A 25,073-nucleotide genomic window follows, 5' to 3' on the forward strand; every position below is an offset into this window, starting at 1 on the left:
TCAACTGTGGAATACATTGGCTGTCTCATTTCCCTATACATTAGTCATTACCCATTTTCAGACATAGAAAGTCACTGACATGACATCAGTACTTTGCAAAAAAAAAAAAGGCAGGGAACCAACATTGAGCATGCTCAATTTGTGATGATGTCAGTGCAATCAAAGGGCAAACAACCCCGCAAGTCAGCAGTTGCTCTCATGAATCATGATCACAATTCCCTTTTTTTTGGGAAGGTGGAATCAATAGCCCACACAGGCCAGATCAGTGTTGTCACCCCGTATGGGCCAAAACAAGGAGGAAGAGCCAGTGGCAAGGGAAAAACCCCCCACAAGGAGCCATAGAAAAAGAAAAAAAAAGTCTGCCTCCTTTTCTGTCGGCCTGTGCAACACCATTTCAAGCAGCTGCATGACAAAAAAAAAAAAAGAGAACTTGAGTTAAACAGGTCATGGGGCTGTGGCGCTGAAATAAGCAGAACAGCTTCAGAAAGGGTCCTTCAAAGCCCCAGATATCACAGCAGGACTCTCGTGGGGGGTAGATTATGAAAAAGAATATGATTGGACAGGGTAGAGCGAGTGAGAGACATTGATGAAGATGGGGTTGTCATTGATCTGTGCAGGTCAGTAGTGACAATGTCACTGCCCATGGCCCCACCCAGTTCCAGCCCCACTCTGAAACACTTATTCATCTCAGCTCTGTATCAATGGAGAAAACCTCAGAATATAAACACATATGGAATATGATGTTCATTAGAATCACAAAATTCTCAATGCTTAACTAGGCTAGCTTCAGGGCAAGAGAAACTGCTGGCATGCAAACCCGCTTGAGTCCAAATGAAAACACTTGTAATAACCTACTCAATCTTTATTTTACAGTTTTCACTCGCGTGTCCTCTCCATGAAGGTACAGTATTCAACGACACTAGCTATGTATCTTTCTCTTACATATATCATGCAGTTAATCTCTGTATTGCTATCATGACTTCACAATTTTGCAATTACCCTTCACACAGGCCAGCAAGGCTAGAGGCAAATAGCACTGAAACTTGTCATACACAAGAATTCCATCAACATCACCTATCCTGCATCCCTAATAGTCATGCTATAATAGAGGAGGCACTGTCTTCATACATCCCACTACTGCCAGCATCATGCCACCTTCTGTATTCCAGTGCCCTGGTTAATAGTACTCTGAATAGGCATGCAGACATACTCCAAAACACCTCCAAAACAAAAAAACAATATATATAATCTGTGATCCTCTGATTATATATAGAAACACAATTGCAGGAAATACTATATGGAAAAGTTCATGTGAGATTGCTTTTTTATTTTATATATTTTTAATTTGCAGCATGCCATATACAAAGAAATACAATTTGCAGCATTGCCATATACAATTTGCAGCATTGCCATATACAAAGAAACATCTGGAAATTAAAGCATGACTGTTGCCTTTCACGCCTCCACTCCTGTCACTAACACCAGTTTAGTACCATCAAACAGTACAAGAAGCCTATTAGCAGTGCTTAGGTAGCACAGACAGGCCTGGATCTTTTAAATGCTAGTAATGCTCTGTCCTAGCAATGGTGCTGGACAATATAAACTTGCAGGCATCATGCACTCATGCTCATTGCCCAACAGAAAGAAGATGCAGCACAGGATCAGTACATTCCACTATTTTCATCCAATCCCCACTCCCATTGCTGCAGCTGGTCTTCTGGGACAGTCTATTATCAAAACCCAACCTCTAGCCTATATTAGGCACCGCTCATGTTAATTATGTTATTACCCCCATATATCTTAATTATGTTATTACCCCCATATATCTTAATCCAAGTTAATTCGACCTGTTCATTGTAAGACATTTACTTGTCATTGTTGTTATTGTTTAAAATGTAAACCGAATTGATCAATAATTTTGTTATTGGAAAGTCGGTATAGAAAAATGCTAAATAAATAAATAAATAAGGACTACCCTAGTGGGTTCTCCCAATTGCAGTAAGTTTAGCTTATCTGGTCTTCTAGCTTTGTGAGAAGGGTAGTGTTTGCATACATTGTTGATGGTGATGTGTGTGCTGCTACAGTGATTTATATTTATTCATACTTTGCACTTCTTAGACTCTGTCTATTGAGTGTCTTCAGATATTTTTCAGACTGAAGCAGATACTGTGAAGGTCACCCTACCTCTTTCATATCAGTAGGCAAAAATGGAGAAGGCCCTGCTGCTTCTGCCCTACTAGTTAATAAAGGAGCCTCAATGATACGAGAGCCCAGAAGGCCAAGTCTGGCTGATGGAACTGGATCCACCCCTTGAGCAGCCTTCTACACGGCCTGTTTGTCCATCATGGAGTGAGATGTGTGCACACATCTGCAAGTGTCTTTTTATGTGATGTCTGTCTGAAATGCTGGTGTGCACCTGCTGTATTCTAGTCTTCTTTTCTGTTTCTCTCTCATTTAGGCTAACTTTTCCAGAATGCCTTCTCTCTCCTCCTGTTTCTCTATTGCATCTGTGTACACAAGTACACTTTACCATTGTTTTTCCTGGGTTCAGATATGGTTCTCTGTTACTTACAATGGAAAAGCACATGCAATTTTTTTGTGTTTTTATTATGAATGTTTTATTTTTTTATACTGCATTGGACATTGTAGTTTATAAATTAATAAAAAATACATTTCTGTTTTCTCTTGAATAGAGTGTCATGTTTCTAGTCTTCACTCTTCTAAACATCTTGTTTTTGCATTCTTTGCTTGTGCTTAATGTAAATTTATCACCTTATATCTGAGTTTCTTTCCACGTTTTCTCTTTTCCCTTAACTACCAGAGAATTCAGAAGCTTTTCCAAATGGTCAATATACTGCAGACCAGGAATGTCACCGGTGATATATGCATTCATGCATTCCCTGTGGTTTGCCATGGAGGCAAAGAGATGCCTTTTATTAGAGATGTAGCTGTATATGCTACCTTATTTCCTTCTTTGAATCAAATGATTTCTGATTAGACTGACACTTTCACAGAGTAACTTTCTTTTTCCCTCTTTCAGCCTCAACTGGGCATGCAAAAGGAGATAGAGGGAGGACTGTCACCTCACCCAAAGGCTTCAAAAGCCCAGAACCCGAGAAAATAGAGAATTCCAGCCTTTTCAGTTTAATCAAATTATCTTTAGTTGACACTTGGTATCCTTTGCGTTTTTTCCGACGATTATTAGTGTGTGTGTGCATGCATGCTGCATATAAACGCAGCAGCAAGAGTGCATTATTCAGAGTTGGACCTGAATATATACTATAAAGAGATGAATAGAGGAGAGAAAAGGGAAAAAAAAAAGAAAGGCCAGGGAGACATGTATGGAAAGCATTACGATACATGTGTCAATATCAATTTTCAAAGTTCCACAATTTTCAGTGACTATAATGATTACTGTTTCTTTAAAAGCTGTCAGATACAGTTGCACATTTTTTTTTCTTAATTCCATTCCAATGAAATCAAAATAAAAGAAAAATAGCGTGTTGCAGGCTCCCACGATTTTTCATGGAAAGGAAAAAAAGGAAAAAAAACCCCCAAAACTTGTCTATTTATAAAGGAAGCTATATCTGCACAGCTCTGAGAAATCTGTATTTATCGCATGGCTTGAGCCTGCCAGTGGGGATGTTAATGTGTTTCAAAGTCCAATGATATTCAGGACAACTATATTGATACACCTGATGAAGCCTAGTCTTGCAAAACATGTTGAGTTCTTTTTGAGGAGTGGCATGTGGAAACCACCAGCAACTAGCACCGGATTATTTCTTTGCTGATGCTACTAGAGATGTGCATTTGTTTGTCATTCGTTGCACAGCATGCGCGTACAGGCACAGACACTTATGTGCGTATCACGAAATGATCAATGAATGAACATCCCTAGCAGCAACTACCACCTGATTTCTTTCTAGTATTTCATAAATCTTGTCTAGGCATATTGGTGAAGATTTATTGCATTCACCAACATATCAAAATGTGCATTTTGGGACATTTCTGGATTTTTACATGTGTGGAATTTAAAGGAAGCGTATCAGGATATTTTCTCTCTTTTCTTCCTATATTTTCACTACCCTTATTTTCTCTTGATTTATTTTAAAAGGATTTTTTTTTCCTGTTTGTTTTTGGTAGTGTTTATATTGTCCTCTGCGTGACTGTGTATGTGTGTGTGTTTTTGATATCTGACTTTTGGCTAGGATGTTTGATATATTATGTATATGTTTTTTTATTTTATTTTAGTGACTTATGAGTTATATTTTGGATTATTTGTTAATTTTAATCTATTTGATTCACTTTTTTATGTACTGATGATTTAATAAAGAACAAAGCATTTTGTATTCATGAAAATGTTTGATTTATATTTTGTCAGAAGATAGCCATTTTTCTTCCCAAAGGAAAAACAAGAGATACATGGGCAAAAGAGGCTAGGAGAACTTACTCCTTGCTCTGAGCTAGAGTAAATATAGAACAGAGTTGGAGACCTTGGGCAGGCAAACCCAATGCAGAGTAGACATTTGTGAACCCCAAGTATTATAATAAGAATTACAAATTCTTACTATGATACTCATTTAATTGAAACCAGCCTTGTCTTATATACAATAAAAAGGGTGTAGATCAATATTCCTGGGCAACATTTCCTCCAAGAAGTGACTAGGTGTGTGCAAATTAAAAAAAATTGTTGCTCACACAAAAAATAAATGAACAATTTTTGAGCACCAGTATTAGTGCTGTATTTCTGTATATAACACAAAGAAAAATCTGTGAGTGACCATGTGATCAATGCTTTGAAATGTATGAGCAATTTGTCACATGCTCAACTTTAACAGGAACTATGTTCTCCTGGGGGAATTCTGTGCTACTGTAGAATTCACAGCTTTTCCACAGAATTTCTGAGAAAGGCCTTGTGGGCAGTGAGCGGAGCCCTTCCCGCTCGTGGTGAAGTATCAGGCCCAGAGCATCAGCTGGCCGCAAACAGAACCATTCAGGCTCACAGCAAAGATCAGGCTGAGGATCAGCTGTCCATAAGAACATAAGAAAATGCTATACTGGGTCACACCAAGGGTCCATCAAGTCCAGCATCCTGTCTCCAACAGTGGCCAATCCAGGCCATAAGAACCTGGCAAGTGAAGCCCATCCTGCTCCAAGTGAAGATCAGGTCTGAAGCAGTAGCTTTTGAGTGGAGTCTGTCCCGCTCGCAGCGAATATCAGGCCCAAGGATCAGCTGGCCACTAGCAGAGCCCATCCTGCTCGTGGTGAAGATTAGGCCCAAAGCAGCAGCTGTCCACGAGCAGAGCAGTGAAGATCAGGAGGCCCAGCAGCAGAAAAGGCCCAGCATGAGAGGCAAGAAAGCTCATGAGTCTGTGTGAGAGAAAAAGTGTGCTTGTGAGGGTACCTGTCTGTTGTGTGTCAGTGTGAGAGGCTGTGAGTGTGTATATGAGTAAGATTGGTATCCTGTATGTGTGAGTGAGGGAATGTGTGCAACAGGGAGGAGGTGCCAGTGTGAGGGGGTGTGTATGTTTAGGAGAGAAAAGGAACCTGTGCATTGGGGTGTTTGTTTGTGAGAGTGAGCTTGTATAAGTGAGTGTGTATGTGTGAGAGAGGGACAGACTGAACCTGTGTAAGAGTATGTGTGTGAGAGAGGGAGCCTGTGTGAGGGTGTATGAGAGAAGGACAGAGGAAGCCTGTGTAAGGGCCTGTATGAGAGAGGGGTCAAACTGTGGGAGTGGAGGGTTGGGGTGGAAACAGAGTGGAAGGAGAGATATAGTGAAAAGCAGAGGAATTGGGGCTTAAGAGGGCAGGGTGAAAGAGGTCTAGCCAGGGGAGAAGGGGGGACTTAAATTGTACGTCTAGGGGAATTTTGTTCAAAATATTTAAAACTTTGCATCTTTGAGAAATAACTTTTCTTTTGTACATTTTAAATTACTTAAAGACTGATGTGTATTCTGTTATTTTAGCTAATATAAAGTATGTAGAATTTTGCAGAGTTAAATTCTTGTGTGCAGAAGTCCTCCAGGAGTAAAATAAGCACAATAATGCACAAAGTAGAAACAATAAGAATAATTCACAATTAGTGTGTGAAATAGTAAGTGAACACCTAGTTTCAGTAGTACAATTAATTGGCTAATTAGATAACTGGGTAATAAGTAAATCACCCTGCAGAGTAAATCTGCAGGGCTGTTTGGGCAACTTGTCCTATGTAAAGATCCAAAAGGTACTCTATGATCATGCTATGACGAGTTCCCTCAGTTAGAGGGAACTCGTCATAGCATGATCAAATAAAAATTTCAGAAGACTTAAAAAAAAAAAAAATCTAGGATGCTATCTATCCATTGTCAGATGCAAATTGCAAATAACTAAAAGCTGAAGACTACAAGGATTCTACCTAGCAGTGGGCATCCTGCTAAGGTTATAAGAACATAAAGAAACGCCATATTAGGTCAGACCAAAGATCCATTAAGCCCAATATCCTGTCTCCAACAGTGGCCATACCAAGTCACAAAAACACAATAGATTTCCAAAGAACAGGTCCAATCCTTATTCATAACCAGGAGGTAAGCAGTGGCTTTCCCAAGTCTATGGGGCTAATGGTGATTTATGGACTTTTCCTCAAGGAACTTGTCTAGGCCCTTTTTAACCCAGTTATGCTGCTTTTATCACATTCTCTGATAATGAATTCTACAATTTAATAGTGCGCTGAATGAAAAATTTCTCTGATTTGTTTTAAATGTGCTATCTATTAGCTTCAAGGATCCTCTCCTAGTCCTAGCACAATTGGAAAGGGTAAATAACCATTTCCTGTTTACCCTTTCCACCCCACTCATGATTTTACAGACCTCTATCACATCTCCTCTCAATTTTATTTTTCCCAGGCTAAAGAACTCTAACCTGTTTAGCCTTTCCTCACAGGGAGGACCATTCCTTTATAATTTTTGGTTGCCCTTTTCTGTACCTTTTCTAGTTCTGCTATATCATTTTTGAGATAAGGTAACACACAACTGCACACAATACTCAAGGTGTAGTCATATTATGGACAGATACAGAAGTATATTTTGTGTATTTTCACTCTTTTCCTTATAATTTCTAATATTGTTTGCTTTTTTGACTGCTACTGCATACTGAGCTGAGGATTTCAAAGTATTGCCCACACCAACTCCAAGATCGTTTTCCTGGGTGGTGACATCCAATATGAAACCCAGATTCATGTATTTTTTAGTTTATATTCTCCCCTGTATGGATCACTTTGCAGTAGTATACATTAAAATCCCATCTGCCATTGATTTATTTAAAATATTTCTAGCCCTCCCTATCTTTAAATATAACGGTTGTAATCTGTAGGTTGCCCCAGGAATGAGCACCCTAATATCTGGAGAGGTGAATCCAGGCCAATGACTGTGAAAGAAGGAACTTTGAGCATCTTCCTCCTATGCTGAACACCTTCCTCTCAGATTGAACCCTCAGGTTCTGGTGGCTGGCGTGGCATGGGAAAATGGGGATAACCTCTGACCAGCAAGGAGTATGAGCTGGGAATCAAAGCAAGGGACTGGAGCACACCAGGAATCCAGGAGGAACAACAGACAGGAGGGCCAAAGATAGAATCTGGAGACAAAAAACTTCTGGATACAGAAATGGAACCAGAGTGTGAGGACTGGAAGGTAGGGTCAAGCTTTGGCAACTGATAGACATGAAAACCTAAGCATAAATACAAGTTTATACAGGAAACAAGATAGTCACCAGCAGAAAGCAAGGGGTGGACAGGGCTGGGAGGACTGGACAGATAGTCCAAGCGTAAACAGTGCACTTGCAGACTAGAGATGAATTTTATAATGGATCCTTATAGTACCTCCACTTCAGGATGGCCTCCAGAAAACTCCTTGCATTGCTTTGCAAGAAATTTCTTCAAATGTCAAGATGCATGAACATCAGCTGCATCAACTCAAGATCTATCTTCAGGCCATACTTCTTACATAAGAACATAAGAAAATGCCATACTGGGTCAGACCAAGGGTCCATCAAGCCCAGCATCCTGTTTCCAACAGTGGCCAATCCAGGCCATAAGAACCTGGCAAGTACCCAAAAACTAAGTCTATTCCATGTTACCATTGCTAATAGCAGTGGCTATTCTCTAAGTGAACTTAATAGCAGGTAATGGACTTCTCCTTCAAGAACTTATCCAATCCCTTTTTTAAACACCAAAAGACCAAAATACTACACTCTGTTTGGGATATTCGAGTCCAGAATCTCCTGAACCTCTAATTCAGGCCGGCCATCAACCAGAGGTAGATCTGGAGGCATTCCTTGCCTATTGAAAAGATCTCATATGGCTGGCTTCAACAAGGAGACATGAAATAAGAATGGTATTTTAAAAGTGTTGATAAGCTGAAGGCAGATGTTTACTAGGTTGATTTTCTCAATATTGGCATATGGCCCTATTTTCTTGGGACTGAGCTTAGCACAGGGGACCTTCAGACAGATTCTTTGTAGATAGAAAATGGGGCTCATGTCTAGGGTGACTGTCATTGAATTTCTTCTCCTGGGTCACTGTTTTCTCATAATTATTGTGCACCTCAGGTTTTCTGTAAGCATCACACCAAGTCATTGGCCGCAGGAATTTCAGTAGCAGAAGCAGCAGGAAGTAAACAAACAGGGTGTGTCTGCCATATTTGTATTTCACTCTTTTGTTATTCAGTTGCAATGTAAACCAGCATGATGTTCCCACGAATGTCGGTATATTAAAAAAACCCTACAAATAATAATAATAATAAACTGACAAATGAAGAAACCCCCAGAGATTTACAAAAACTGTTGTAAGCAAACTCGGCCCAAGAGAGAAACCTGGCTCATTCATTCTGATAAGCAGAGATAATACATCTAAGGAACTGCTCAAGATCTTGGTTGGTCCTCTCCTTAAGGCCATTTGTCTCGGGATGATAATCTGATGAAAGCTGCAAATTGATACCCAAATCTTTACAAAAGGCCCTCCAGAATCTGCAATGAATTGGGGACCTCAATCCGAAACAGTGGTTGAGATTCCATATAAATGGACCACCTCCCTAATGAAGATAGCAGCCAGATGAGGGGCGAAAGGCAACAAAGATGGCAATGAAGTGCCTCATTAATGATAAACTGTCCACTACCACCAAGATAACAGAACAGTCGGTGGAAATCAGAAGGTCTGTGATAGCGTATACAGAGATGAGAGTCCACAGTACAGAAGGAATCGAGAGCAGGTACAAGTCACCTGAAGATTTAGCATGAGATCCCTTAGTTCTAGCACATATAGGACAGGTCAACACATATGTTTCACAATGTTTGTGCAGGGAAGGCCATCAAAAAAACTCTAGGAATCAGCTCAAAAGCTTTCCTCATCCCTGGATGTCTGGAGAATTTGGAATCATGCCATTTGAAACAGCTTGAAAAATAGGAATCTCTACAGAAGGTTTCTGGACTGAAAATTCCAGATGAATTTTCTTCATCAGATCACTCGACTGTGTTTGAGATGATCCTGGAGGATGGTATAATGAGGCCTTTATCGCAAGGTACAGGAGTCTCCTCAGAGAAAAAATATTGTGACAAATGCATCAGCTTTAATATTCTTTGAACCAAGACGATAGGAGATAGACCATGTTCTTTACTAGTTTTCAGTTTATCAGGCTTGCCCGGAGTTTAAACGTTTCTCAGCCTCAACAGAATGCAAATATTTGTGAACTGTAAGGACTGCGATCTGCAAGGTGGCTCCACTCTTCCAAGGCTCACTTAATGGCAAGGAGTTCTGTTTCCCATATCATAGTTGTGTTCAGCAGGAGAGAGCTTTTGGGAAAGGTAACTACCCAGTTGATACCAAGAATTCCGACTGGGTCTTTAAAGACAAGACTGCACCTGCGCCAACCTTGGAGGCATCTATCTCTAAGACAAAAGGCTTGGCTGGATCAGGGTGATATGCATAGAATTGATGCAAACATTTGCTTCAGTTCTCTGAAGGCCTTGTGGAGCTTGGGGATTCTAAGAATTCTTTGGCGTATTTAGAATGAGTTGTCAGGACAGTGTGTGGAGCCATTATCTTGGCGAAGTTTTGAATGAAGCACCAATAACAGTTAGCAAAATCCAGAAAGCACTGGAGCGCCTTCAGTCCCAAAGGTATCGGCTAATTAAGTACCTTATCCAGTTCCATCTCAAACCCTTAAGCTGAGGTTACATGTCTATTCTATTCAAACACACACTTCTCAAACTTGGCAAAAAGCTGGTGCTGGTGAAGATGAGGTCTTCTACTATATGCTGCTTATGGGTGGTCAGCTCTGGTGAGAAGATAAAGACATAGTCAAGGTAGATCACTACATACTGAGAGAGGATGTCTCAAAAACACATCATTAACAAAAGCTTGGTATATGGCAGGAGCGTTACAAAGTCGAAAAGTATGTGATCATATAGTCTTAGTATCCATCCTTAGTATCCACTCATCACCCTGTTGGATCCAATTAAGGTTACAGGCCTCCCCCCCCCACCCTGCAAGTCAAGCTTGGTAAAAATGTGGGCACCTTGAAGTATATCAAGAGTTCAGGGATTAGCAGCAAGGGACAGATATACTTAAATGTGATCTTATTGAGGCCTCCTTAATCGATGCAAGCACTAAGCAATCCATCCTTTTGCACGAAGAAGAATCCTTTGCCAGTAGGGGACTTTAATAGTCAAATGAAGCCTTGAGCCAGATTTTCTTGAATCTATTCAGACACCCCAACAGCAAACCAAAACATCATCCATGAAGTCACAAAGAACCTAAGATTAACATTTAAAGATCTATGACTTCTCTAGCCGCAGCTGTGAGGTCTCATATGGCAACTATCAGGAAAAATAATGAATGGGAATGATATTCATGGAAGGAGAGATAGGATGAAACCATTGCTCCTAAAAAGAACATTTTTGACTGCCTCATGTGCAAATAGTATCTGGAATAATGTTTTTTTAGACAGATTCAAAAATTGAATTTTTTAATCACAACATTATGTTTCACAAAAAACCAACTATCTTCTAAAATAAGAATTTTACCCTATCAAGCATGATGGAAGTATCAATGTAGGGTTGCTTTGCTGCATTATGACCTGGATGACTTGCCATCATTGATGGAACTGTTTGTTCTGTTTCATAACAGAACATTTACATTTTAGAGGAAAATGCCAGGTTATCCATCTGAGTTGAAGCTGAGCTGAAAGTGAGTCAATGCAGAAAGATGACACTACTAAACATTCAAGTAAATCTATTACAGAAAGGCTGAAAAAGAAAAGATTTTGCGTTTTGGATACGCCAAATCAAAATCCTAACCTAAATCCTGCTGTAATATTGTGGAAAGACCTGAAGTGAGCTGTTCATGCAAGGAATCCCTCAAATGTCAAACAGTTCTGTATGAAGAATGGACCAAAATTCCTCAAGGGTGATGTGAGAAGCTGATCAACAGTAACAGGAAACTTTTAACTGAAGTTATTGTTCAAGGAGATGCCACCAGTTACTGAATGAAGGGTTCAAACTTTTAGAAAATATGTATTCTTGAACTTTTTGTTGAAAAAATAATCAAAATATAGCTTTTTTTTTTTTTTTTTTTTTAATCTGAGTTATCCAATGGGGATATCTTTCTTTGACCAGGGTTTAGATTAAGATCTAATGTTTTGAGTATAAATTATGCTTAAAAAAAAACAAAAAAAAAAAACAGACCATCCCAGGGGTTCACAAACTGTCTCAGCACTATAAAAAGCCTTGTTATCTAGATGGGTGGGAGAAGGAGCAGGAGCAGAACAGAGCACAACAATGCAAAGTAAAGATGAATTCTACCTCCTGCCTACACTAAATCTTTATCTCAATAACTTTGGAGAATTTGAAACACAAACTGAGGCCAGTTATTTCCTTTTATGAGAGTAGATATTCGATAAAATACAATATTTGGCTGCTATTCATCTCCTGGAATTCAAAACTACTATTCCCCATATTGCAGAGTCATAGCTTCCAAAAGTTAATAGCCACTACAAAGATTATAGGTCTATATAATGTGTGTTGCTGTTGTGTTATTTCAGAAACCTAGAAGCATGGCTGATTCATCCATACCATAGTATATAGAAAACAAGTATGAATTGAAGGGAAAAGTTCTCGTTAAAATATGGGCATGGACAAAGTTGAAAAAAAAAAAAAGACCCATTTAAAACCAAAAGGAAAGGGAGGGAAATGGTCAAAAGTATTAAAAATAAGTTTTAAATATAAAAGTCACACCAGAACAAATTTTGATAAGCAGAATAGGGGTGAGAAACAGGAATGCTGACATTTTGTGAAAAATAGGTAGTAATTCTGCTTTATACACCATTGCTTTTTGCTGCATAAAGAGTTTATCTTTGGGTAGCTCTGAACATTATCATCACCCAAAAAACAGTTACAATAGTGTAGTTTTAAACATTTACATATTCAAATAAAGTAAGAAATTGTGTAAAATGCATTAACACACACACACTGTAACTCTTCCCTGCTAAACTTGTTATCCCACTGTAAAACAATTTGTATGGATAACACTTTATGAGAATAAGAATCAATTGCAATTACTATAAAAAAATGTTATCTAAACAGAAATAGCTGAAAGACATCCTGATTGACAAGGACCATGTTCTTTACAGATGAATTCTACTCACACCAAACAGAATAAAATGTTTAATGAATAGGGCCCCAACAAAAAAAAATATAATGAAAACACAAAAAATTTGCAATATTTTTATAATGATCTACCATCTTCTTAGAAACTGTATAAAAAAAATAAAAACCCATAATTAAGCAAGGCACAAGTAAAATGTGCCTCTTAAGAAATTTGTTAGACATAAATTAAATTCATGTGAATTGGTTAAAAAATAAATGAAAATTCTCCTTGTCCTCTGCAGAGGAGAGAAGCAAAATGACATTGGTTCAGCAAAATAATAAAGTTTACTTTAGCAGAAAATTTAAAAAGGTTTGTGAGGCACTTGTCAAGTACCTTTCAAAAACTGCTGATAGGGCAATTATCTGCCCTTCCTTACCAGTTCAGCACCTATGCTCTAACCAAACAACCATTTGATTAATTTTCTCTTGTATTCTATATACCATTAGAAACATATACCATATTATTCTACCGAACAGCTTGGCCACAATAGCCAAAAGCCTTCAAGGTTTGTTAAGATCCTTTTGTTTTGATACCTACCAAAAGGATGCATGCACCAAAAGAAAAAAATAATTGCACTTTTCATTAACAGAGTAGCTTGTTCTGTATACCTACCCAAACCTTCAAGTGCAATTTCACAGCACAATATACCCAACATTCTTCAAACTGCAGTTACAACTATTTTATGGTGCAATTTATAATAGAAAATGCAGTACATAACAGGCATACAATAAAACAAAATGAACACCTAGAACCAACAATGATAATCGCAATGACTTCATATGCCTGTTATATGGAACTTGAAATAGGTTTCTAGCATGCAGTGTGTATGTAGATATATATCTTGGACAAAGCCATACAGTGAGAAGCTCATTGTAACTAGCTTCATTAACCTACTCAAGTGTGAAAAGATGAATTGCTACAAACAGTAAAATCATCTCACACTATTTCACACATTTTTTTTTTGAAGTCCACAAAATACCAACCACCCAAAGAAGAGAAATTGTTGTGTCAACCATCTTAACTTCTGTTTGGAAGTGATTATTACAGAGCCCAGTGCCAGCTGGTTATTGGAATACACATACTGTCTATGATAGAATACCACTGTGACACTCTCTCATGGCTACCAAAAGCTGATTAACAAATAAACCCTTTAATGCAAACATCACCTGATAAAGAGTTGACTCAGCAGTTCAGTGAACAAGCAGGAAGTCCACAGTCTTATTGGCAAAACTGACTTACAGCGTCTGTAAGTCACTATGCTCATGGTTAAAAGCGAAGTAGATTCCACTTCTACATTTTACTGGAATTTTACATGTTCAATTCAGGTTTTAAAATCACTAGGTTCTCTCCTCCAAACTGTCTGCAGACACAACGTGCCACAGACTTAAGACTTCTGTTTCTCCCTGTATTTTCTTCAAAATAGAACCATTTTGCAAGTGTCTACATGTTCTACAGAGGGACCAAACTTTTTTCGGAGTCGGCCACTTCTTCGGAATAGTCCGATGCTGTCAGGCCTCTGAAGCAAAGGGGAGGGAAAAAAAGCTGAAATACAAGGTTCATCTGATAAGTTTTACATTAAGCATTATAAGCTGGACAGTATAACGTATGTGGCTTTTTTGGCTCAAGAAGTCTGAGTCTTGGTGTGGAAACGAGTACTTGGCTGTCCCACCATAGCATTCTCGCAGTGGGACTGTCAGGGAGGTCTTGACTGGGAAGTATTTGGTTTGTTTACCTATCAGGCGTAAATTTCCAGGCACTCAGTTCATTTTGAGCTTGTTCCAGTTTGTCTTTAGTCTGTTCCAGTTCCCCTTTCATTTTTAGGAAAAACAAGTTGATGGCTGGGTCCACCATGGTTGATCGCAGTTGGGAAACGTTGGGCTGCTGGACTTGCTTGAGGTACTGAATCTGATTCTACATTAAAATAAAAAAGGAAAATGTCATCAGCATGTCAATAAAAAAAAATAGCAAGATTAATAATTATTCTGGCAGATTTCAAAGGAATCTCTCTCAAATAACACCCTCCATTTCAATATTTTAACTCAATTTAGATTCAGATAAGAATAAATTTTGCTAGCACTCAGCAGAGACTAGTGTTTCATGAATTCTGCACCTTATCATCATTAATGATTTAAACAACATGAACAGAAATGAAAATAGCGAATTGATCTTAGTTGTTAAATATTTTGTAAACAGCCCAACACATGGCTACTTTCTGGAAACAATGAATACTTGAAGGTCAAGAGTCAGCAACTCCTGTTCTAACACAACATCAGAGCTGGAAAATTCTAGTCAGGTCGCACAGCTGCCTAAAATTCACGATCCAACACCCAATAGAAGAGTTGCAGGTAGGGGCTTGGAAGAGCAAGTTGCAGCAATAGTTCCTGGTCGGGCCCTATTGCTGGACTGTGGAGTGACTGGAAGAATGGAAAGTACTAGGAGCCAGGTAGAATGGTGAGAGAGTGTGTAGAAGACAGAAAGGGTTCTTGGAGAGGAAAGGAGAAATATGAAGAAGAGTACACATAGCAAAACAAAAAATTATTTACGAATGAAAAAAAATAATCACTGGCCCCTAGAAACAGGTACCAGCTAAAATGTACATATTTCTTCCACCCCCACACCACTTGCTGATCAGGATGTCATGACATCTAAAACAAAATATAAAATCAATATTCATACGAAGATCCTCATATTTTCTTATATCAGGGGTAAATTTCAATAGTTCACATTGGTGCACAAGCTACACATGTACTTTTTAACTGATTTTCAAAGGGAAACTTCAAGTTTACCTTTGAAATTGGGTGCATGTATAGTGAGTGTCCACATACATCTGCTATTTTTGCAAACAGCTGACTGAGAATAAAACACCAAGCATACTTTTGAAAATCCTATCTACACACACAGCTTTCCTCCATAGACCTAACATATCCCATGAATGCCTCTTTTTAGTTTGGCTGGAAGCATGTTCATAGAGTCCTGCATGCACTTTTAACCACTGTGTGGCTGACACTTTTTAGTCAAGGCAATCTACCCGGTAAATCCCTTTAAGAAGCTTTCCTCATATTGTTTAAGCTGAAATCTTGGTCAATGGTTGGTAAGGGAAAAATCACATATACATACGACCCATGTTGTAAGTAATTTATTTGGTGAGACTAATGAGCTCCTCCACAAGCATATTTGATGCCCTCCCTGCTTCTATAACCACCATAATCACTGGAATGTGCAATAAATTAATTTTAAATAAAATTTAATACCAGATCAGATATGCCACATACTAGCACAGTAGTCCTATGAGAAGTGTGGGGAGCAGTGCAAAACTAGACAATATTTCTATTTCTTTTTATGTTAACCCTTCTCCCTCCAGTTTACATGAAATTCAGAGTCTTTGAAAGTTTTCAGGATTGCAGAACTTGAAACCAGAGTGGTCTACTAAACAGAACAAGTACAGCAAAGGTAGTGAAAGCTGTTTCATAATGCCTTGCCAATGTTCTTCTACTGCTCTGGACAAACCATCCCCAAGTAGAAGAGGGCAAGCCAGTTTTCAATGTCTAATTTATGCCTCAGGTTCTTTGCTAAAAATGCTAGTGTCAAAAGTTACTATTTCTGATTATTTTTTGTGATATGGATTCCGTCAGCTCGTTCTATATATGCCATCATATACCCTTTTCAGATGCCAACAATTTTTAGTCTATCAACCCAAAATGAATTTGAACTAGTGACTCAATCAACTTGCTCTATATCCCCGTGCAAGTCTTCCAAGCCATAAAGAGGGCTATTTTATAACTGTGCGCTTAAGTAAAGTCTACAGATGCCTTTTACATGCAGACTATCCTGAATTTCCAAAATGAACTTTTGTACATAAGCTTGCTTTGAAAAATTCAGAGATCAATGGCACAGTATATGCACAGATTAACTTATAACGCTATACCTCCCCTTCGGGGGGCATAATGTGTGCAGGTTAACTTTTGCACACACTTTTAAAAGTCAAACAGTATGCGCGAAAGTTCCAACTCTGCTTCTTGAAAAACATCTCCTGTTTGGTAACCATGTTATAGATGTATTTTTATGCCCTGGGCTATTTTATAACAGCCATTTACTGTGTATAAAATAGTTTTGTGTGTATAAATAACTCTGAAAATTCAGCCCAAAGTGCCCACTTCATTTTCCCTCCAGTACATAGAACATACTGGAAGTGTTTTAATTCCTAATCACTTCTCTACAGTAAATACACTTCCCATTGACTCGTCTGTCATGTATGTATGTTTGTCTTGACTAGACTGTAAACTCCATGGATCAGGGACAGTATATGTATAGCACTACATATGATTGTCTAGTAGTGCTTTAGAAATGACAAATAATTGTAGTAGCAGCTCTGTTAGCCAACAGAAACCAATATGGTGCTCAAATCATAACAGAGCATAAACTGAAAAACAGGTAGGTCCAAAAGATGACACACCAAGATAATAAACCTTTTGGTGCAAGTAAATTGGGCCACTAGGGACTGGTAAAAAGGAGCACTGGATTCTCAAAATGCCCTAAACTGTAACAGCATTCAGAACAGCACTAGCATTCAGAAAATTAGGAGAAACAAAAGCGAGGCAGGAATTGTATGCAATTAGACTGGCAGAGACTCAAACTATCCAATCAGTAAAGAAAAATAGGTAGAATATACAATTTTCTTCAGCTATAGAAGTCAACAGAGGAAGACTAAAAGGGGAACAGTACGAGGTTAGGGAAGTTAAGGATCAGAAGAAAACAGATGTCAAACATTTTTACTTGGTATTCACACCTGAAAGAGTGAGTGATAGCTCACAGACAAAAGACAAGGACAAATAACTGTGTTATGAACACAAGCCTGTGCCTAGGATGGCAAAATTCTCAGGGCAGCATAAGCCAAAATCTGTTATGGAATAAAAACACTACATTTACTGAAAAGGTAATATTCAAAGTACTGACATAATTAGAAGTAAACAAAGGTATGCAACCTGATAAAGGTACATTCCAGAATATGAAAGGCCTTATTTACTAAGCATTTTACCTATGGACATAACATTGGAGAAAACGTTTAGCAAACAAGCCCTTCAAGGAAGTACAGATTGTAATCTTCACAGCTCTCTTCAACTTATCACTTAAAACAGGAGAGGTTCCAAAAAAAGCAAAAATAGTACTCCCCAATGATGGGTACAAGAAAAACATGGGAAACTACAGACCTGATAGTTTGACACCAGGGGTAGACAAAGTAATTGAAACACTACTGAGAGTCAGATTAGTGCAATACTTTGAAGCCAGTGGTTACTAGATCCTAGAGAACATGGTTTCAAAATGGGAAGATCTTGCCAAACTTGTTTGGTTTCTTGGATGAGGTCACCAGAGTGCAAGAGTGGGAAACAATAGATTTGGATCTGGTAAAGCCTTTGATACTATTACCCATAGAAGGCTGATAAATAAGCCAGTCAATCTGGGAGTTCATCCCTCTCCTCAACCCTTTTCAATATCTACATCTTACCCCTCTGTCACCTCCTCTCCAGCCTCAACCTCCCTCACTATATATACGCTGACGATGTTCAGTTGCTCATCCCCATTACTGACTCTCTTTCGAAAACCATGGATATCTGGAAAGATACTCTCCAATCCATAAACAATCTCCTATCTTCCATCCACCTAGCTCTTAATACCACTAAAACCGAAAGCATGCTTATCTCACCACAAAACCAACTTAACTCCTCCCCCCTACCACACATCCCATTTGCTCAACAAGTCCGTGATCTGGGAATCTTTCTCGATGGTCACTTCACACTGAAGAAATTCATCAGTAATATACTAAAGGATGGATTCTTTAAACTTCACACCCTTAAGAAACTTAAGCCTCTTCTTCATCCCCCTGACTTCCGTACGGTCCTACAAACTATTATCTTTGCCAAAACCGACTATTGTAATTCCCTCCTCCTCGGACTACCGAATAACGCCATCCACCCCCTCCAAATACTACAAAATACAACAGCCCGGATTTTGACCAACACACACAGACACGATCACATCACACCTGTCCTAAAAGATCTACATTGGCTCCCCATAGCCTCACGTATACAATATAAGGCTCTCTCTCTCGTTCATAAGGCCTTGTACAATCCCGAAATGAATTGGTTTAATGACACCTTCCGATTTCACCAATCTAATAAACCCACTAGACACATTCATCTTGCCACCATGCCCACCACCTCGCCCAAACTCTACAAATTAACCTCCACAAGAGCCCGTGCGCTATCGATCGCCGGGCCTATCCTCTGGAACACAATGCCAGTCGAACTTCGCCAAGAAGAATGCTCAAAAACATTCAAGCGAAAGCTTAAGACCTGGCTCTTCACCAAAGCATACACTTAAATTCTCCTTGCTCTCATCTATGTTCCCCCCTTCTCTGTTCCCCCCTCGACCTTGCTTTTACTAATAATGGGTGAGTCTACCCTCTCGTCCTGGCTTTTCACTAAAGCATACACCCAACCTCCCTCCCTCCCTTCTGTGTTACCCTCCCCCCCCTCCTATCTCTCCTCCCCCCCCCTTCTCCTCTCCTTCTCCCCTTCCCTGCACAATTGTTAAATTATGTTATTCCCTATAATTGTACATATTGTATATATCTGCAAACTTTGCCTACAATAATTTATTAACCTAACTTTTTTCATCTGTCACTTTCCCCCCTCCTTGTTTCCTCTTTTACCCTTTTGTAAATATGTTATTTTAATTTTAGTTTAAATCTTTATTTCCCCTACCTTTCCTTTACTCCCTAGTTATAATGTTTCAATATGTTTCAATTGTATTATGTTAAACATGTTCGATGTAAAGCGCCGCCACAGGCACTAGTTTCATGTTATGCTGTGAACCGATGTGATATCATTGATGAATGTCGATATAAAACTTTTAAATAAATAAATAAAAATAAAAAAAAAATGATGGTTGAGTGACAGGACTCAAGAGTGATGGTCAATGAGGTCCATTCTGGTGAAGGGGAAAGTGACCAACAAGGTGCTACAGGGATCAGTGCTAGGTCCAATTTTTTTCAATGACTATTAGAAATATTGTGGAAGTACTAGAAGGGCAAGTGTGCTTGTTTGCAGATATTAAACCCACAATACAGTAAACATGCTGTGCGGAGGAATGGGTAGATAAGATGAAAGATGGCTTTAAGAAGTGAAAAAATGGTTACGGGTTTGTTGACTACACTTTAATCCAAAAAGAAAAGCAAAATTATGCATTTGGGGTTCAGAAATCCACATGTTAATTACTATTTAGGAAGGAATGAACTAGTGGTTACCAGAAAGGAAAAATACCTGGGTGTCATCATCTCTGATGATCTCAAAGTAGCTAGTTAGTACAGAAAGCAGGTGGCAAAGCTAATAAATAGTATGCCTGGATGCAGACAGAGGTGTTACTCATATCATATGCTATTATTTTTAAATGTTAGTTTTTAATTTGTCTTATTTTTAAGTTTATTCATTATGTATGTTTGGTTGTAAACCGTTTTGATTAATTCTTTTGAATTGTAAAGGCAGTATATAAACATTTTTAGATAAATAAATTTAAATAAATGATAAACAAATGCGGCACAAAAAATCTGAATTATGGGTCAGAGAGCAGGTTCAATGCTAATGTGATTAATTAAATAAGTGACAAAAGATTTATACAACTTCAATGATATCTCCTGAAAAGACTTTCAACTATAAGAACATAAGATGCGCCATGCCGAGTCACACCAAAGGTCTATTGAGGTCAGAATCCTGTCTCTGACGGTGGCCAATGTGGGTTACAAGTACCTGGCAGAACCCAAAAGTAGACATTTCTTATTGCTTACTCACAAGGATGTGGTGGCTTTCTCAAATCTACTTGGCTAATTTATGGACTTTTCCTACAGGAACTTGTCCAAACCCCTTTTAAACCCACAACATTAGATGCCTTGATCACACCTTCGAACAAAAAAAAATTCCAGTTTGTGTGTTGAGTGAAAAAAAATTTCCTCCAATTTGTTTGAAATCTGCTACATGTTAATTTCATTGATTGTCCTCCAGTCTTCACTTTATTTAAAAGGGTACATAACAGTCCCCTATTTACCTACTTCACCCCACTCGTGATTTTATTTCTATCATATCCCTTTCAGCTGCCTCCTCTTCATGCAGAAGAACCCTATCCTGTTTAGCCTTTCATAAGACAGATATTTCATCTCGCACTTCTCTGTATCTTTTCTAGTTTCGCTTTATCTTTGAGATGGGGCAATCAGAACTGCCTACAATACTCAAGCAGGCCGATGCAATATTGTGCCCTGAGCCTAGCACACGGGTTAACGAGTGCTTGGACACGCGTCCATAACTCCTTATGCAATAAGGGCGATTAGCGCAGCCAAAACATGTGGCCAAACCAACACATGGCTAATGGCGCTCATGACATGTAAATTCATGTTGATGAGGTTATTAGCTATTACCGGCTTATGTAAAAAATAAATGTGCGACCAACATATACATTTTTATTCTCAAAAATTAATGCCTGTCCCGGAGCAGGCGTTAAGCCTTGAGGAGCCCCTAAAGTTAACAGAAAAGCAGAAAATACTGCTTTTTTAGTCCCTCAGACTTAATATCATAGTGATATTAAGTTGGAGGAACCGAAAAAAGGAGTAAGGTAACAAAAAAATTAAAAAACAGTCTTGCAGGCAGTCAGGGTAGGAAAACAGACGCTCATAAAATTGAGTGTCCGTTTTCCTAACCTGTGCACAGCCACTTTTCCTGGGCGCCTGATGCCATGGAGGTGCTAGGGACGCACAATTTTCCCTAGCGCCTCCTTTTTAACATGGCAACTCATTTGCCTACTGCCCGGGAGAGGTGGGTGGGTGTATGTTAGGAAAGCAGGCGCCCGTTTGAACACAGTTTTAGAGTGTCCGTACTGCAATGGCACCATGGATTGATACTAATATTATAGTCTTTGTTTATTTTCCATTCTTACATTCTATTTGCTTTTTTGACTGCTGCACACACTAAACTGAAGAATTCAATGTTTTGTCAATAACGCCAAGATCCTTTTCCTTTCCTGGGTGGCAACTCTTAAAATGAAATCCCATATTGCGTACCTATAGTTAGGAATTTTTTCTCTATGTGCATCACTTTGCACTTGTCCATATTACATTTATATATCCATTTGTTACCATAGAGCATAGCAATAACCATTGAACATGCTGGTGTGCATTTATACAAACATTTAAATTCTAATTACAAAAGTATTATATACAGTGGCTCGCAAAAGTAGTTAGCTCCTAAAAAGTCAGATTTTTATGGATTACAAATGACACTTGCACAGATTGTTCCAGACAGTATGTTTATTGCAAACCAGTATGCTCTTAAAGTACATTTTCAAAGTCACAATTCATTATTTCTCTGCATATTTTGTACAATAAATTAAAAACTGAAAAAAAAAATACTGCTTGTATACGTATTCAACTCCTACAAACTAGTACTTGCCAGGTTCTTATGTCCTGGTTTGGCCACTGTTGGAAACAGGATGCTGGGCTTGATGGACCCTTGGTCTGACCCAGTATGGCATCTTCTTATGTAACTTGTTGCAGCAAAAAATGGATTAAGTCTGTTGGGCTAAGTTTTTACCAGCTTTACCCACTGTTTAGCAGTGATTTTTGCCCATTCTTCCTGGCAGATTTGCTCCAGGTTATTCTGGTTGCTTGGATGAAGCTTATGGACTGCTATTTTCAAATAGTGCCACCAATTCTCTATTGGATTAAGATCTGGACTTTGACTTGGCCTTTTTGCTGTGCAGCCACTCCTGAGTTGCTTTGGCCTCATGCTTGGGATCATTGTCCTTCTGAAAGGTGAACTTTCTCCCAAGTTTTAGCATTTTAGCAGACTGAAGCAGGTTGTCTTGCAGTGTCTCCCTGTATGTAGCCCCATCCATCTGTCCTTCAATTTTAACAAGATGCCCAGTCACCGATGAGGAAATGTATCCCCAACAATATGATGCTGCCACCCCTATACTTTACTGTTGGGATAGTGTTTGCTGAGGTATGGGCAGCATTAGGTTTGCACCACACATAGCGTTTTGAATTTTGGCCGAAAAGCTCCTTTTTTGACTCATCTGATCACAAAATCTTATCCCACATTTTAGCTGGGTCACTCTGATGCTTTTTGGCAAACTCCAGTCGTGCTTTGATGTAGTTTTTCTTCAGTAATGGCTTCTTTCTAGCCACCGTCCCATGCAGGCCAGTTGGATACAGAGCTCTTGATATGGTTGACTGGTGCACCTCCTCTCCAGTCTCAGTCACTGAACTCTGTTGCTCCTTCAAAATGATTTTTGGCCTCTCTGTGACTTCCCTCACAAATTTTCTTCTTGCTATGGATGCTGAGTTTTGAGGGATGCCTTGTCTAAGCAGTGCCTGGGTGGTGTGATGCAGCTTCCAACAGTGCTCACTAGGATATCTAAGCACTTGGCTATTATTTTGTAGCCTTTTCCTATCTTGTGCATGTCTATATAATTTTATTTTTAAATTGCCTTAGAATGCTCATTGGTCTTCATTTTCACAGCTTTCTTTCAGATTCACAGTCTGACCAATGGTACTGGAATTAGGGGTCTTATCCAAAAAAGCTGACCTTTTTTAATGATTCACTGGTAGAGACCAATTATAAGCCAATTGTTAGAGCAATATCTTTCATCTGTGTAAACTTGGAGCTTCCACAACACAGGGATTGAATACTTATGCAAGCAGCATTTTTCAGTTTTTATTTTTCAAAAAAATGCAGAGAATAATGAATTGTGACTGAAAATTTAATTTAAGAGCATACTGGTTTGCCATAAACATACTATCTGGAACAATCTAAGTGTGTGTTATTTGTAATCCACACAAATCTGCTAGCCTTTTAGGGGGTAGAATACTTTTGCAAGCCACTGTATATCCATAAACTTATCTTCGAACAAAAACATTATACTATTTAAAATCAGGTGGATAGTAAAAATATTAAATCATGTTAAACTAATATTAAAATGCATTCTTGACCAATTACTCAGAATTTTAGTTTTTTCAACAAATTACCTGCTTTCTTACAAATCAAAAGGAGAAATTAGTTCTTACCTGATGATTTCCTTTCCTTGATTCCATCCAGACTAGTCCAAATGCATGGGTTATGCCTCCCAACCAGTAGATGGAGACCAAAAGTAACAGGTTTGCTGTCAATCTGTGAGACAGCACAAGCAGTCTGCAACTTCCCAGTGGACAGACACACTAGTCTGATTCTTCTTATATAAATATCTATTTTCCACAAGCAAGTTGTCCAACAAAAACAGCTTACCTTCACATTAAGCATTTAGCTTCAGTATTCAGATTCTTGCAGGAACTGCCTTCTCTTGGAGACCTGGGGTCTGTCTGTTCTCCTCTGGGACTACGCTGCCTCAGGGGACCCACCCACAGAGCTACCCACTTCTCTAGCTTTTAAAGGTGAACCAGGCTAGAAGCCTGGTCCAGCATTGGTTAAGGAGACTTTACAGGGGCACTCATTTACATACCTTCCCCCTCAGTTCAGACCTGTTAGGTTGAGTGTCTTTACTCAACCTGGATATCTTTCACAGAAGTGACTTGTCTTTCCAGTATACTTCCCTGGCCTGAATGTGGGTTAACCCTTTCCCTGCATCAATGGGCTGGGACGAAGCATGTCCACTCCTGCATCTAAAGGCCTTTTCAATTTTACATGTTTTCTATACAATTCCCTGGACACTTTGCCAATCAAACCCAGGGTAAGGGCTATAGTGTCACCAATTCCCATTCTCTAAGGTTATCCTTAAACATGTCCAAAATGACAAAACGTTCCACAGTGCTCTTTCCCCACAACTCATACATCAAGCCACTTAAGCATCCTATTTTGTCTGTTATTAAACTTAAGAAAAGCCTACCTAACAAATACTATTTTACATAAGAATCTATCTAGTTCCAATCCCCCTCTTCCTCAAGGCATATTCTTTCTGGAACCCTACTGTGAGGACTCGCTTGTATTCTTTAAGATACTGCTGCTTCCCTTGGAAAACACCCAGTTCTTCCTCCAAACTTTATTCTCTCTATTATGTTATTTTTTATTTATTTATTTAAAATTTTTATATACCGGCATTCATGTTGCAAACACATCATGCCGGTTTACATATAACAGGGGTGTACTGTGAACAATTCAATAACCTATTTGTGTAGAAGGAAGCAGTTACAAATAACAAGGTAATAGAACTGGGAGGAGAGAAGAAAAGGGAGAGAATAACATTAGGTATAGGTATTTACATTAGTAATAACATTTTTACATGTGGAAGTGGTTCTTCAGCATGTTCTTCAGCATGTTCTTCAGCAGGCTGTGATTCTGCACTACCACGAGAATTTCTCTTTTCC

General features: G+C 38.8%; 1 protein-coding gene across 3 annotated transcripts in view; it reads right to left on the bottom strand.

Annotated features, from left to right (window-relative positions):
* The window catches only part of WTAP (WT1 associated protein), a 158,974-nt gene that overhangs the window by 21,609 nt on the left and 112,292 nt on the right, over nt 1-25,073 (bottom strand). For 2 of the 3 annotated variants that reach the window (XM_029596689.1, XM_029596688.1), the window contains exon 6: nt 14,406-14,584. In XM_029596689.1, coding sequence (XP_029452549.1) covers nt 14,406-14,584 — 179 coding nt within the window. Of the gene's footprint in view, nt 1-12,675; nt 14,190-14,405; nt 14,585-25,073 lie in introns of those variants that run through there. The other variant, XM_029596690.1, reaches the window with a different exon arrangement.

The sequence above is a fragment of the Rhinatrema bivittatum genome, chromosome 3 (genome assembly GCF_901001135.1).
Source record: "Rhinatrema bivittatum chromosome 3, aRhiBiv1.1, whole genome shotgun sequence".
NCBI classification, from domain to species: Eukaryota; Metazoa; Chordata; class Amphibia; order Gymnophiona; family Rhinatrematidae; genus Rhinatrema; species Rhinatrema bivittatum.